Source organism: Bufo gargarizans, chromosome 8 (genome assembly GCF_014858855.1).
Source record: "Bufo gargarizans isolate SCDJY-AF-19 chromosome 8, ASM1485885v1, whole genome shotgun sequence".
In the NCBI taxonomy this organism is placed as follows: Eukaryota; Metazoa; Chordata; class Amphibia; order Anura; family Bufonidae; genus Bufo; species Bufo gargarizans.
In genome coordinates this window covers 25,905,453-25,921,966 of record NC_058087.1, presented here as the reverse complement: position 1 = coordinate 25,921,966, position 16,514 = coordinate 25,905,453, and the positions used below count along the sequence as shown (strand labels likewise).

Below are 16,514 nucleotides of genomic sequence, written 5' to 3'. Positions count from 1 at the left end.
TGGAAAGTACTACTTGTCACTCAAAAATCAAGCCCCATGTGGCTATGTGAACGGAAAAATGTAAAAGTTATGTCTCTGAGAAGGTGGGGAGCGCAAAACAAAAGCGCAAAGGTGAAAAATCCTCTGGGGAAGAAGGGGTTAATCAAGATGATGATTAATAAAGGGTAATACAAAGAAATATACATTTCCATTTATTATGTTGTCCTTGTACCCAGGATAGCACTTTATATGTTACTAATTACTCTCTCTGTGGAGTGGATTCGTTTTTCTGTAACAATGTATCAGCCGGGTTCATCAATCTTATCACCTCACATTAATGTCTTATCTGGTTCTGCTATTGATTTACACAAACAGGACTTCTCTGGGTGCAGAGGTCACAATGTGATTCATTACCACAAGATAAAAGCATGTCACCTTGAAGATCTGAGACCCTACAGGTAATAAATACTGAGGGCGACAGATTTACATAGAAAGTAGAAATTATGCCTAAAGGGAAACTGCAAAAGGCCTCATGCACACGACAGTATTTTTTTGTGGTCCGCAAAAAGGGGTTCCGTTGTTCCGTGATCCGTGTCCGTTTTTGTTTCCGGGTGTCTTCCTTTATTTTTGGAGGATCTCCAGACATGAAGGAAAGTAAAAAAAAATCTAAGTCAAGTTTGCCATGCTATGATAGGAAAAAAACGGATGCGGACCGCGGATGACAATCTTGTGTGCCTCCGTGTTTTTTCACAGACCCATTGACTTGAATGGGTCCACAAACCGTTGTCCGTGAAAAAAAGGTCATATTTTTTCACGGACTGGAAACATGGATCACGGATGCGGATGACAAACAAAAGTGCATTAGCCGAGTTTTCCACGGACCCATTGAACAACGGACACGGGACACACCAACAGTCGTGTGCATGAGGCCAAAGTCAGAGATTCATATAGTAACTGTCCAGTCAATCATCACCACTACCAGAACCAAGACACATCCACTAATGGCCCTGAGAAAATGGTCGTTCCAAACATACTGGTCAATGTCCTTACTCTTGACTATAGGAACAGTATTATAGTAGTTATATTCTTGTACATAAGAGCAGTATTATAGTAGTTATATTCTTGTACATAGGAGCAGTATTATAGCAGTTATATTCTTGTACATAGGAGGCAGTATTATAGTAGTGATATTCTTGTACATAGGAGCAGTATTATAGTAGTTATATTCTTGTACATAGGAGCAGTATTATAGCAGTTATATTCTTGTACATAGGAGGCAGTATTATAGTAGTTATATTCTTATACATAGGAGGTAGTATTATAGTAGTTATATTCTTATACATAAGAGCAGTATTATAGTAGGTAAATTCTTGTACATAAGTGCAGTATTATAGTAGTTATATTCTTGTACATAGGAGCAGTATTATAGTAGTTATATTCTTATACATAAGAGCAGTATTATAGTAGGTAAATTCTTGTACATAAGTGCAGTATTATAGTAGTTATATTCTTGTACATAAGTGCAGTATTATAGTAGTTATATTCTTATACATAAGAACAGTATTATAGTAGGTAAATTCTTGTACATACGAGCAGTATTATAGTAGTTATATTCTTGTACATAGGAGGTAGTATCATAGTAGTTATATTCTTGTACATAAGAGCAGTATTATAGTAGTTATATTCTTGTACATAGGAGCAGTATTATAGTAGTTATATTCTTGTACATAAGAGCAATATTATAGTAGATATATACTTGTACATAAGAGCAGTATTATAGTAGTTATATTCTTGTACATAGGAGCAGTATTATAGTAGTTATATTATTGTACATAGGAGCAGTGATATAATAGTTATATTCTTATACATAGGAGCAGTATTATAGTAGATATATTCTTGTACATAGGAGGCAGTATTATAGTAGTTATATTCTTGTACATAGGAGGCAGTATTATAGTAGTTATATTCTTGTACATAGGAGCAGTATTATAGTAGTTATATTCTTGTACATAGGAGCAGTATTATAGTAGTTATATTCTTGTACATAGGAGCAGTATTTTAGTAATAATATTCTTGTGCATAGGAGCAGTATTATAGTAGTTATATTCTTGTACATAGGAGGCAGTGTTATAGTAGTTATATTCTTATACATAGGAGGCAGCATTATAGCAGTTATATTCTTGTATATTACATAGGAGCAGTATTATATTAGTTATATTCTTGTACATAGGGGGCAATATCATAGTAGTTATATTCTTGTACACAGGAGCAGTATTATATTAGTTATATTCTTGTACATAGGAGCAGTATTATATTAGTTCTACTCTTGTACATAGGAGGCAGTATTATAGTAGTTATATTCTTGTACATAGGAGCAGTATTTTAGTAATAATATTCTTGTGCATAGGAGCAGTATTATAGTAGTTATATTCTTATACATAGGAGGCAGCATTATAGCAGTTATAGTCTTGTATATTACATAGGAGCAGTATTATATTAGTTATATTCTTGTACATATGGGGCAATATTATAGTAGTTATATTCTTGTACATAGGAGCAGCATTATAGTAGTTATATTCTTGTACATAGGAGCAGTATTTTAGTAATAATATTCTTGTGCATAGGAGCAGTATTATAGTAGTTATATTCTTGTACATAGGAGGCAGTGTTATAGTAGTTATATTCTTATACATAGGAGGCAGCATTATAGCAGTTATATTCTTGTATATTACATAGGAGCAGTATTATATTAGTTATATTCTTGTACATAGGGGGCAATATCATAGTAGTTATATTCTTGTACACAGGAGCAGTATTATATTAGTTATATTCTTGTACATAGGAGCAGTATTATATTAGTTCTACTCTTGTACATAGGAGGCAGTATTATAGTAGTTATATTCTTGTACATAGGAGCAGTATTATAGCAGTTATATTCTTGTACATAGGAGGCAGTATTATAGTAGTGATATTCTTGTACATAGGAGCAGTATTATAGTAGTTATATTCTTGTACATAGGAGCAGTATTATAGTAGTTATATTCTTGTACATAGGAGCAGTATTATAGCAGTTATATTCTTGTATATTACATAGGAGCAGTATTATATTAGTTATATACTTGTACATAGGAGGCAGTATTATAGCAGCTATATTCTTGTATATTACATAGGAGCAGTATTATATTAGTTATATTCTTGTATATAGGGGGCAATATTATAGTAGTTATATTCTTATTTAATCACTCTTAAATTAATATAATTCTTCTACGTTTTAAATGTTATTAATATAAGCCTTTTTTATGTGTAATGTATCATCACATCAAAATAGTTTGTTGTATTGGTCATGAAAGCATTTACCGTATTGATTTTCTGTGTCTGTCATTCAATCATGATAAATCTTGGTTCCCCTTTAATAACTCACCTCCAGCAGGGTACTTCTGGTGATATAGCGCATACACTCTCTCATGGGCGTCCAGCAGAACCTGCAGGGTTTGTGAATCTGTTACATCTGCAGGAACATCAAATGTTATCCAGGTTTGGACCAAATCCCCAAAGGAATGAAATGCAAATTTCGCATATTCTTCATAGACATCAACAGGGCTGGTGCCAGTCTGGGTGCCAACTTCAAAAAGTCTGTTGAGGTCACTGTCATATAAGATCACAATTGGTTTAATGCTGGTTCCCTGCAGTTCCTGGAGAAGGGACCTGTAACACTGCAGTTGTCCCTCATCCTTGCCCTTGAAGGTCACAGAGTTCACAGCCAGCTGGATCTTGTAGTGGGTGATGCCATGCTTCTGCAGGGTCGGAATTTGGTCTTTCAAGTCATTTAAAATGTCGTTGTTACACCTAAATACTCCCCCTGGCTCCACTTCATTAAAATGACCATTGTTTTTGCTCTGCAGAGGTCCAGCAATGGCCATGAAGTCTCCATGGACTGGATCATTGAGCCCATGACACATGGAAGAGAGGAGAACCAAGAGGACTGCTTGCCATGCAGGCGCCATGCTGGCCACTGTATTCCTAAATGTACCTGTCAAGTCATATATACATAACGTCCATAAAATGGTCCCTTGACGTCTTATCTTTGCTGACAATGACATTGCAGAAGAGCTATATACTAAGAGATAATGAGGCGGCTGCAGGAGCACAAGGTGCGATTGTCAGAGGATACAGAGCTGGTAATATGCATTAGGTAGAATAAAAAGTACACTGGGCACTCTCAGATATCGCGACCAATATTGAATTTATTATATATAATAATGAAAATAGGTGCTACCCTATGATGAAGGGTACTGGGCACAGTTAAAATCGCAAGAAAAGTCGAGGACATAAACAATCCTCACAATAACAATAAAATCAATAAATATTTGATAAAGAATCGCTAAGTAAAATCGCTAAATAAAATGCCTATATTAGTTTTCGAACTGTATCAGCATTCAATAGCAGCATTCATAGGTGTAAAATATGCAACATTCGAATCGGAAAGATCAATAGTATTCGATCCAAACTTTAGAACATGAAGATAAAAATCTAAATCCCATATGAATCACTTTGGAAGAACAAGGTTAGTCACTTGGAACTCAAATACAGCTTATAATAAGCTATTCGCCCAAAGATTGTCCTAGCGGCGTCCCGCTATATTGGATTCTCAGCGGCGTCCCGCTGAAACACTTAGCTGTGTGTTCCCAACACACATAAGCCTGCATACAAAAATCGTACAGTCTTACCATTCGATGAAAGTAATGCCCATATGTTACTCTAGACGTTGGTCTTTCGATACAATCGACCGTAGTCTTACGAGTTATACAAATTTCTTCCGTCTAGATCCCCACGCTGGCGGCTTGTTTGCACATGGACCTCGATAGTTCTGCACGATCTTTACTTCGACAAGCTTTAAATCACCTACTGCGCGGCAGACGGTATTGGACGGGCAATTTCTTATATTAATATTCCATTACACTTGGCAAGTGATCCTTTGGGGGGTTTGAACCAGACGCGTTCCGGGGTATTTGATAACCCCTTCCTCGGTGGCACCATTGTTTTCTAATGCATTAGGTAGAGTTTTAGCTCTAGTGCCTGGTGTTGACCACCACACATGGTCTTTTTCTTTAGATTTCTCAGATTGAACATATAAAGATGAATTTAGACGGGGTGATCATCATACAGTGAAGGAGATCGCTTCATATAAATGTATAACATATATAACACTTCTTTCCCTACAGTCGGCGGTTCGTTCCGTGAAGCAGTCTCCTTCACAGTATAACGAGTGATCGTTATTGCTGCCCAGAAACTATGATTGGTGGTGCCTGCATGCAGGGGAGCACCCAGGAATTTTGTCTAGGGGGGGGTCCGAAAGGCAAAAAAATGTGGCATGTGTAGTGCGCTGTGCTAATTCAATTTTTCAAAGCCTCCTTTATATTTAAAAATGCGGGAAGGGGTGTACTGTGTTGCACTGATTCTTTTACTTGGCGATTCTAAAAGCCCTGCAGGAACAGAACAATGCGGCGTGCCCCGCCCATTATTAAAAGCCCCTCCTACATATAATAGGCCACTCCCAACAAACACTGTACCGCTGACATTCTATAGTTGCGGCCTGTCTCTACACATCATACGGAGAGGGGAGACCTGTCCTGGCTGCACTGCCTGCTTCACATTATACAATGAACAGCAGGCTACCGCCAGGAAGCTCCTCCGCTCTCCTCCCTCCCCAGACCCTGCTCAAGGCCTGTGGTTCCCCCCACCATCGCCACCCGCCCGTGGCCTGCTGCCCCCCTTGGCCGTCCTCACCCAGCTCTGAATCCTCCTTCTGCAAATGGCAGAGGGAGGAGCCAGAGCATCTCCTCTCCTACATAGCGCCCCCTACCTCTTACATCCAGTGATGTCACCTTTGTTGTAGACTTTCTCTTTCTTTATCTTCTCCATTCAGACCAGACCGCCATGATGATTTTTCAGCCATCTCCCGTCTCTGCAGAGATTGACATACAGACATTCGTTTCCCACATTTCCATCATCTTCACATCTTCTGAACACCCTTTCTTGCCACCCCCAATACTATACTGCAGAAACAGTCCCTCTGGAAATACTACTGCCACACAGATAGTGCCCCCCTTCCACAATTATTGGCACACAGTGCTCTAAAAAAATAACTGCGCCCAGACACTAATAGTATAAAGATAATGTCCCCCAAAAAATATTGTGCTAAGCTGATACTGTGGCAGGATGCCCCCCAAAGTAACAGGGCTCCCCAAAATAGAAATAATTCTCTGCCAGAGCACACTTAGTAGTAATAATGCCCCTATAGTGCCCATACTAGTAATCATGTTCCTCATAGCCCCCCAGTAGTAGCAAAGCTCCGCATAATACCTCCTAGTACTAATAATTCTCCCTACAATATGGCAGTACATTAAATACCCCAGCTTAGTGCCCGCTGTTGAGCTAATGTCCCCATAATGTATGCCAGTATAAAATACCCCTATATAGTGCCCCAGTAAATGCCCTCATAGTGCTCCTCTCCCCCTTCCCCATAATGTCCCCCATAATATGCCAGTAAAAAATGCCCCTTCTAAGTGCCACTATATGCCCCAATAGTGCTCCTCTCCCCCATAGTGCCGCTCTCCCCTATAGTGCCTCCCATAATGTGCCAGTAAAAAATGCCCCCTTAGTGCCACCAAATGCCATAGTGCCCCCCATAATGTGTCAATAAGAATAAAGGCCCCTTTAGAGCCCCCACTTCCCCATAGTGCCCCAAATAATGCCCCTATAGTGCCACCAGATGCCCCATAGTGCCATTCTCCCCTATAGTGCCCCCATAATGTGTCAATAAAAAAAGCCCCTTTAGACCCCCCAGATGCCCCCATAGTGCTCCTCTCCCCATGGTCCCCCCCATAATGTGCCAGTAAAAAATGCCCCTTTGAAGTGCCACCATATGCTCCAACAGTGCTCCACTCCTCCATAGTGCCTCCCATAATGTGCCAGTAAAAAAAAATGCCCCCTTAGTGCCACCAGATGCCATAATGCCCCCATGTGCCAATAAGAAAAAAAAGGCCCCTTTAGAACCCCCACTTCCCCATAGTGCCCCCAAATAATGCCGCCCCTATAGTGCCACCAGATGCCCCCTAGTGCCATTCTCCCCTATAGTGCCCCCATAATGTGTAAAAAAAAAAAGCCCCTTTAGAGCCCCCATAGTGCTCCTCTCTCCCCCATGGTGCCCCCCAAATAATGCCCCTATAGTGCCACCAGATGCCCCATAGTGCCCCCCATAATGTGTAAAAAAAAAAAAAGCCCCCATAGTGCTCCTCTCCCCCATGGTGCCCCCCCATAATGTGCCAGTAAGAAGTGCCACCCCAAAAAAAATGGGGCTGTAAGAATTGTCAGATGCCAGCTCCCCACCTCCAAAAAAAAAAAAAAAAAAAAAAAAAAGATCCATCAGCAGCGATGTGATGCAGGCCTCTTCCGGCCTGTGTCCCGCCGGCTCAGGCGGCGCGATGATGACGTCATCGCGCCGCCTGAGCCGGCCACTGATAGGCTGCAGGCATTAGTGCCCGAGGCCTATCAGAAGAACAGGGGAGGGACACACCTCTCCCTCCCCTGCCGCAGCACAGCCATCTGTATCGCTGTCCTAAGGATGGCGATACAGATGGATATGGAGATGAGCGCTCATCTCCTACTGCCCCCCCCGACCGCTTCCGGAATTACATCCAGGGCCGCGCCGCCTGTGGTGATCGGCGTTGCGGCCCTGAAGGATTAAAAAAAAAAAAAGTATTGTCGGTTGTTCTAGGGGGGGTCCAGACCCGCTGGACCACCCCTGTAGGTGCGCCACTGCCTGCATGAACTACAGGGTGATATCGCCGTTTGCTCCTTTGTCTCGTTCTCACCACCGAAAACAACCGCCAGAAGTACAATCGGGAAATCCTTGGTGTAGTGTGCGTCGATGTGAGCGCAATTCCTCCAAAATAACATCACAGAGACTTTCTCAAGTAGGTTCCAATAATGTGCCTCCTTCCAACGGCTAGGCGTGGTTTTATTTATACCAGAAGATGGGAGGCGGTCTTACAATCATGACCAATGAGGAGACAGGTTATGGTTTGAAGTGATTGGCTGGTGAAGATGTGAATGATCGCGCAAACTCATGTTCGTGCGTTCGCACACTTATTCGCGCCCTTTCCGTTGCCGCGCTTATCCTCGTGGATGAAGAAACCTTCGCTCGACGGTCCCCATTCCTCCCGCCTCAGCCGGCGCCATGACACTGGTATCCTGCAGTAATACCAGGCCGGGCACAAATCAGCTACAGGTCGGGACGACCAGACCATTGTGCGAAAGTCTCTGCGCAGATGCAAACGCGAATGCGAACAAATCTGCGCATCCCCATAGGATAGATGGCGACCATACGGCGAACAATAATTTTTCCACAACAAGGGATTACCCAATGAATGAGAATTTCGCTCATTCATTGGGTGATCGTAGGCACATTTACATGGGCAGATCGTCAGGAACAACTGTTTGCAGGAATGGTCGTTCACGATAATCTGGACGATTATTGGTTTTTAGCAACTATTCAAGACAGACTGGTTGCAAAATGCAAATTACCTAACAACCACTGTCTATTTAATAGGATTGTCAGACAATGAGTCCATACTCAAATCTTTGGCTGTCCAGGGGGAAGAAATGGGTATGGAGGCTCATACCGCTGACAGCTATTCCTCCCAACACCATACACCTACACATTTGGGTCGGCCAGGTATTCATGTGTTTGCAAGCACAGTGGCTCAGTGGTTAGCACTGGTGCCTTGCAGTGCTGGGGTCCTAGGTCCTGACCTGTGTTTGCCTGGGTTTCCTTTGGGTACTCTGGTTTCCTCCCACACTGACACACTGAAAAGGAACTTAGATTGTGAGCCCCACTGGGGACAGTGGGTAATGATAATGTCTGTAAAGCGCTGTGGAATATGTCAGTGCTATATAAGTGCTTAAAATAAATAAGGTTAAAGGGGTTATCTCACTTCAGGAAATGGCATTTATCATATAAAGAAATTATGTATTGTTGTTATCCATATTGCTTCCTTTACTGGCTAGACTCATTTTTCCATCACATTATATAATGCTCGTTTCCATGGTTACGATCACACTGCAATCCAGCATCGGTGGCCGTGCTTGTCCACCAGAGGAAAAAGCACCAGCCTATGTGCACTCCGACGGTCCCGGCCACCAGAGAGGCCAGTGCCTTTTTCTATAGTGTGCAAGCACGGACACCAATGCTGGATTGCAGGATGGTCGTAAACCGTGGAAACGAGCAGTGCATAATGTGATGGAAAAATTAATCCAGCCAGCAAAGGACTTCAGGTGTTTTATTGAGCCCATTGCCAAAGGTGTATAACATCCAGCCCCTAACATGCAGTCTACCATTAGCACAGGTGTATAACATCCAACCCTAGCCTAGGAGCCTGCTATTACCACAGGTGTGTAACTTCCAGCCCTAGCCAAGCACCCTGCTATTACTACAGGTGTGTAACTTCCAGCCCTTAGCCATGCAGTCTGCCATTACCACAGGGGTATAACATCCAGCTGCCATCTATGCAGTCTGCCATTACCACAGGGGTATAACATCCAGCCGCCTATCTATGCAGTCTGCCATTACCACAGGGGTATAACATCCAGCCGCCATCTATGCAGTCTGTCTTTACAGATATTTTTGTGTAAAGAGGTCACTGAATTCCCGCATGGTCCTGTAACAGAATGTTACCGCTGACACAAGTCACTATGTGAAATGTCTTGCCTCCGAGATATTGCACCATCACTTGTGAATGGTATTATTGCAAAGTGAAAGGAACCGCAGGATTTCAGCCATGAACTGTAACGTAAAGTTCCAGAGCGGGGTCGCTGAGTGCTGAGGAGCATAGAACATAAGTCACCAACGCTCTGCTGACTCCATAACTGCAGAGTCCAGACCCCTGTGTCAACATCAACACAAAAATGATGCTGTGCCGAGAGCTTCATGGCATGGGTTTCCATGGCCGAGCACCTGCATGCCAGCCTTACGTCATCAAGCAGAATGGCAGGTGTGGCATGAAGCGGTGTAAAGCACGTCAACATTGGACTCTCGAGCAGTGAACATGTCTTCTGTGCAGTGACCAAAATGCTTCTCTATCTGACGGTCTGATGGATTAATCTGAGTTTGGCGAATGCTAGGAGAATGTTATCTGCCTGACTGCATTGTGCCAACTGTAAAGGTGGTGGAGGAGGAATAATACTATGGGTTTGTTTTTAGGGGTCAGCCTCGGCCACTTAGTTCCAGTGAAGGGAAATCTTAAATTGGCTGGCCGTACAGAGCCTTGTTCTCAATCCTATCCAACACCTTTGCGATTAACTAGAACTGCGAGCCAGGCCTACACAGTCAACGTCAGTGTCTGAGCTCTTATGGATCAATGGGTAAAAATTCCCACAGACACCTCCAAAATATTTATAGAAGAGCAAAGGGGGACCAACTCCACAATAATGCTTATGGATTTAGAATGGGATGTCATTAAAGCCCCAGTAGCTGGAATGTGTATGTGTCCCAATACTTTTCTCCATATAATGTATCTGAGCACATTATATCTAGATGTTGGTGCACATTCCTGATGCCATTAAATATTAAATTCTAAGTGCATTGGGGTACCTTGGACCTTCCGTATCTTAAAGAATCATTTCACTCTTTGATCCCCGTTGAAAAGTCCGTATTTAGTATCTATTACTTTCTGCTAATCGTTGATCTGTAATTGACCCGTTCAATGAGACACTAGCTTAGGTCCTGACACCTTCATTGAACAAGTGACCCCACAGTTCATCAGATGAGATCAGTTAAGGCCTTAAAGGGCTTTCCCATATTTACTTACTGTACAGATCTAATCAACTTTCTGTTCAGTTCCTCACCATTCAAAACAATACTTGGCTGTCAGTGAATGAGGACACTCGTGATTACATTCAGAGGCAGTAAACAGTAGCATACCTTTAACGGAGGCATACCGCGCAACTGCTAGGAGGCTTGGATTTTCATACAGCCACCACTAGGGGGAGCACAGTGCAATCATTTCAGCTTCCATTAACTGTATAACTTGTGCGCCCCCTAGTGGTAGCTGAGACTTTGGTGGTCGGAAAGAGCACTGCATTTATTAAGCTCCATTTTACTGATATAGAAGTCAGATAAAGTGGGTGGGGTGAAAGGCGACTTTTTAATTAGAATTTTTTAAAGTGTATTCCTTGTAATAAAATTTTAAAAAAAAATTAAAATCTGGGGCCTTGCCTGGGAGTGATTGTCTCACGCATACTAGGTGGGGGCCTATACTGTTTTGCTGTGGGGACCCATGAGATCTGTAGATGGCCGTTGCAGAAGACCTGTACACAGCGAGTCCTACTCTAGTGCTCTGTGAGCTAAACAGCCTCGACTCCAGAATGATACATTGTAGCAAACTTTTAGTGACTTGTGTAGCTGCTGCTGATGTATTTTGCTCACAGAGCATTATCTATACTGGACACAATTGTACTTCAGCGATAGGAAGTTTATCAAGGGGCACTGTGCTAGCACTGTTTCTGTGGGCTCCCCCTAGTGGCAGTTGTAAGCAAAAATAATTTTAACATTTCATTCTGTGGCTGAAAACTGGGAAGCTCTATGCTGGAAATGTTTATCAGTGGGCATGGTTTATAGGTGACCCTCTCTTGGCACTATTGTTTATTAGGGGTCACTCTGCTGGCACTGTTTCTGTTGAGCACTTTCATGGCAGTATTATTTATGGTGTGCCCTCTGCTCTGTTTTATAGGGGTGCACACTTTTTTTATTGGGGGGGAAAGGGGTGGTGTCCTACATTTATGAGTAGGCTTTACACGGCAAAATGACACTTAAAGGGGTTGTGCCATGATCTACTTGTTGTTGTTTTTTTATTTGCAGTTTTCTCTTATCCCCCCTGGAATCCTGCTGCCTGGTTTGTCATGTGTCTACTATCCCATCATGCCTTAGGGAATTGAGGTGTGTCCTGACATCAGCAGATCATGTGACACTAACCACACTCCTTGTTCTTACCAATGGCGCATCCTACATTACAAGGCGCCAATGGAGGACGTAACCTACAGCAACAGGGTGCAGTGGTCGGATAATGACTTTACAATATAGCGCGGTTTTGATAAATGGTGGTATTTGGAGAAAGTGATATAACAGTGATATCTGTTGGGTGGGATACATTTATATCAGTAGCACAAACCCTCTAATCTTTCACTTTGTGTTTCAGAAAACTACTTGTAATCCCCCCCAGCCCCCGGTCACATTTCTGCAGCTTGCACCGCTCCATATCCACACTATTCAAAAACTCACAAACACATAACAGACGAGATGAGTTCATATAGTTTATTTTGAAGGTAATATTTTACATTTTCTATCCCCACAACTAAAATACCTCTGCTAACTTGCGTTTTTTACGAAGTTTACCGTACAAAACTGAAAACAAAATGACACCCAAAACTGCAGCAAGTAAGAGCGCAAATTCCACATATAAAGCTGTCATTGCATCCGAGGTGGAGACTTTCAGTCCCAGAAAGTCCACGAATGGTGGTTCCTGCTCTCCCGAGGGTCCTGTAGTGGGGCTGCTGCCGCTGGCTGTGGCTGTGGGTCTGGAAGTTGTACCTGCCGGAAAACAGGGGATTCTGGGTAAATGTCTCCTATAACTTAAATGTGATGGTGTATCTCAATGACTAAGTTGTCTCCAAGTTATAGTTCATCAGAAACAAACAAAAAAGTTATAATAATTCTGGAAATTAGAATTTCAATGGAAAATTTGTAGTAACATACGCCTAAGAATTATTGACCCTCCTCTTATGAGCGCCTTTACGTATGTCACAGGATCGTTTACACCCACCTTCAGTTTCTGGTTCTAGGCATGGATGAGACCCATTATGTGGATCCGGAAAGCCATTGCACTGAACCACGGATCTGTAGTATTTCACAGAAGCTTTAGGGAGACGGGTCAGATTTGGGTCTGAATAGTTGGTATAATATAAACCGAACCGCTCAGTGTAACCTGTCGCCCACTCAAAGTTATCCATCAGACTCCAGGCGGAGTATCCACGGAGATCAACACCATCGTACTTTACAGCTGCAGAAGAAAACAGTCAGATGTATAGTAGTTATATTCTTGTACATAGGAGCAGTATTATAGTAGTTATATTCTTGTACATAAGAGCAGTATTATAGTAGTTATATTCTTGTACATAGGAGCAGTATTATAGTAGTTATACTCTTGTACATAGGAGCAGTATTATAGTAGTTATATTCCTGTACATAGGAGCAGTATTATAGTAGTTATATGCTTGTACATAGGAGCAGTATTATAGTAGTTATATTCTTGTACATAGGAGCAGTATTATAGTAGTTATATTCTTGTACATAGGAGGCAGTATTATAGTAGTTATATTCTTGTACATAGGAGGCAGTATTATATTAGTTATATTCTTGTACATAGGAGGCAGTATTATAGTAGTTATATTCTTGTACATAGGAGGCAGTATTATAGTAGTTATATTCTTGTACATAGGGGCAGTATTATAGTAGTTACAGGTGAAACTCGAAAAATTTAAATATTGTGCAAAAGGTTCAATATTCTAGGCTGAAAGTATCACACTCTAGTCAGCTAATTAATCCATACACCATGAGCAAAGGATACCTAATATTGTGACTTTGGGGTTTTCATAAGCTGTAAGCCATAATCATCCAAATTATAACAAATAAAGGCTTTAAATATCTCACTTTGCATGTAACTAGTCTATCTCATATATTAGTTTCACCTTTTAAGTTGCATTACTGAAATAAATATATTTTGCACGATATCCTAATTTTTCGAGTTTCACCTGTATATAGCAGTTATATTCTTGTACATAGGAGCAGTATTATAATAGTTATATTCTTGTACATAGGAGCAGTATTATAGTAGTTATATCCTTGTACATAGGAGGCAGTATTATAGTAGTTATATTCTTGTAGATAGGAGCAGTATTATAGTAGTTATATTCTTGTACATAGGAGGCAGTATTATAGTAGTTATATTCTTGTAGATAGGAGCAGTATTATAGTAGTTATATTCTTGTACATAGGGGGCAGTATTATAGTAGTTATATTCTTGTACATAGGAGCAGTATTATAGTAGTTATATTCTTGTACATATGAGCAGTATTATAATAGTTATATTCTTGTACATAGGAGGCAGTATTATAGTATTTATTTTCCTATACATAGGAGCAGTATTATAATAGTTATATTCTTGTACATAGGAGGCAGTATTATAGTATTTATTTTCCTATACATAGGAGCAGTATTATAATAGTTATATTCTTGTACATAGGAGGCAGTATTATAGTAGTTATATTCTTGTACATAGGAGCAGTATTATAGTAGTTATATTCTTGTACATAGAAGCAGTATTATATTAGTTATTTTCCTATACATAGGAGCAGTATTATAGTAGTTATATTCTTGTACATAGGAGCAGTATTATAGTAGTTATATTCTTGCACATAGGAGCAGTATTATAGTAGTTATATTCTTGTACATAAGAGTAGTATTTCTTAAACATAGGAGGCAGTATACATATACATACAGTCGTGGCCAAAAGTTTTGAGAATGACACAAATATTAGTTTTCACAAAGTTTGCTGCTAAACTGCTTTTAGATCTTTGTTTCAGTTGTTTCTGTGATGCAGTGAAATATAATTACTCGCACTTCATAAGTTTCAAAGGCTTTTATCGACAATTACATGACATTTATGCAAAGAGTCAGTATTTGCAGTGTTGGCCCTTCTTTTTCAGGACCTCTGCAATTCGACTGGGCATGCTCTCAATCAACTTCTGGGCCAATTCCTGACTGATAGCAACCCATTCTTTCATAATCACTTCTTGGAGTTTGTCAGAATTAGTGGGTTTTTGTTTGTCCACCCGCCTCTTGAGGATTGACCACAAGTTCTCAATGGGATTAATAACTGGGGAGTTTCCAGGCCATGGACCCAAAATGTCAACGTTTTGGTCCCCGAGCCACTTAGTTATCACTTTTGCCTTATGGCACGGTGCTCCATCGTGCTGGAAAATGCATTGTTCTTCACCAAACTGTTGTTGGATTGTTGGAAGAAGTTGCTGTTGGAGGGTGTTTTGATACCATTCTTTATTCATGGCTGTGTTTTTGGGCAAAATTGTGAGTGAGCCCACTCCCTTGGATGAGAAGCAACCCCACACATGAATGGTCTCAGGATGCTTTACTGTTGGCATGACACAGGACTGATGGTAGCGCTCACCTTTTCTTCTCCGGACAAGTCTTTTTCCTGATGCCCCAAACAATCGGAAAGAGGCTTCATCGGAGAATATGACTTTGCCCCCGTCCTCAGCAGTCCATTCACCATATTTTCTGCAGAAGATCAATCTGTCCCTGATGTTTTTTTTGGAGAGAAGTGGCTTCTTTGCTGCCCTTCTTGACACCAGGCCAACTTTCAAAAGTCTTCGCCTCACTGTGCGTGCAGATGCGCTCACACCTGCCTGCTGCCATTCCTGAGCAAGCTCTGCACTGGTGGCACTCCGATCCCGCAGCTGAATCCTCTTTAGGAGACGATCCTGGCGCTTGTTGGACTTTCTTGGACGCCCTGAAGCCTTCTTAACAAGAATTGAACCTCTTTCCTTGAAGTTCTTGATGATCCTATAAATTGTTGATTGAGGTGCAATCTTAGTAGCCACAATATCCTTGCCTGTGAAGCCATTTTTATGCAACGCAATGATGGCTGAACGCGTTTCTTTGCAGGTCACCATGATTAACAATGGAAGAACAATGATTTCAAGCATCCCCCTCTTTTTAACAGGTCAAGTCTGCCATTTTAACCCAATCAGCCTGACATAATGATCTCCAGCCTTGTGCTCGTCAACATTCTCACCTGAGTTAACAAGACGATTACTGAAATGATCTCAGCAGGTCCTTTAATGACAGCAATGAAATGCAGTGGAAAGTTTTTTTTGGGATTAAGTTAATTTTCATGGCAAAGAAGGACGATGCAATTCATCTGATCACTCTTCATAACATTCTGGAGGATATGCAGATTGCTATTATAAAAACTTAAGCAGCAACTTTTCCAATTTCCAATATTTATGTAATTCTCAAAACTTTTGGCCACGACTGTATATGCCTCCTTATATATAAAGACTTCTTGTGAGTAATTTAACTACAAGTAAAGACTGGATGTAGTTGACTGACATGGAATGCAGATACGTCTGGCCTGTGTTGTATATAATCCCATACCTTTCAGAGCCTCATTCAAATAATGCTTATAATAATGGATTCTCCATTCATCATTTAGATTTGTCCCACGCTCAGATATTCCGTTTTCTGTGATATATATAGGAGGGTTGTTAAATTCTTCCTTTATCCAGTTTAATAACCTTCTGAGTCCAAAAGGCGTCACTCTCAACCATACACTCCCAGATCCGAGCCAGGTGTGGTCGCTCAGTAAATAAACCCCCCTGTAATGGAGGACAGGAAATCCATC

The 16,514-nt window shown here is 41.3% G+C and overlaps 1 protein-coding gene across 1 annotated transcript in view; it reads right to left on the bottom strand.

The window, feature by feature from the left end:
• The window catches only part of LOC122944682, a 101,416-nt gene that overhangs the window by 47,592 nt on the left and 37,310 nt on the right, over positions 1-16,514 (bottom strand). Inside the window, 5 exon segments of the mRNA XM_044303228.1 lie at positions 3,401-4,009; positions 10,961-11,018; positions 12,399-12,685; positions 12,852-13,094; positions 16,268-16,488. Of these exon segments, the coding sequence (XP_044159163.1) occupies positions 3,401-4,009; positions 10,961-11,018; positions 12,399-12,685; positions 12,852-13,094; positions 16,268-16,488 (1,418 nt within the window).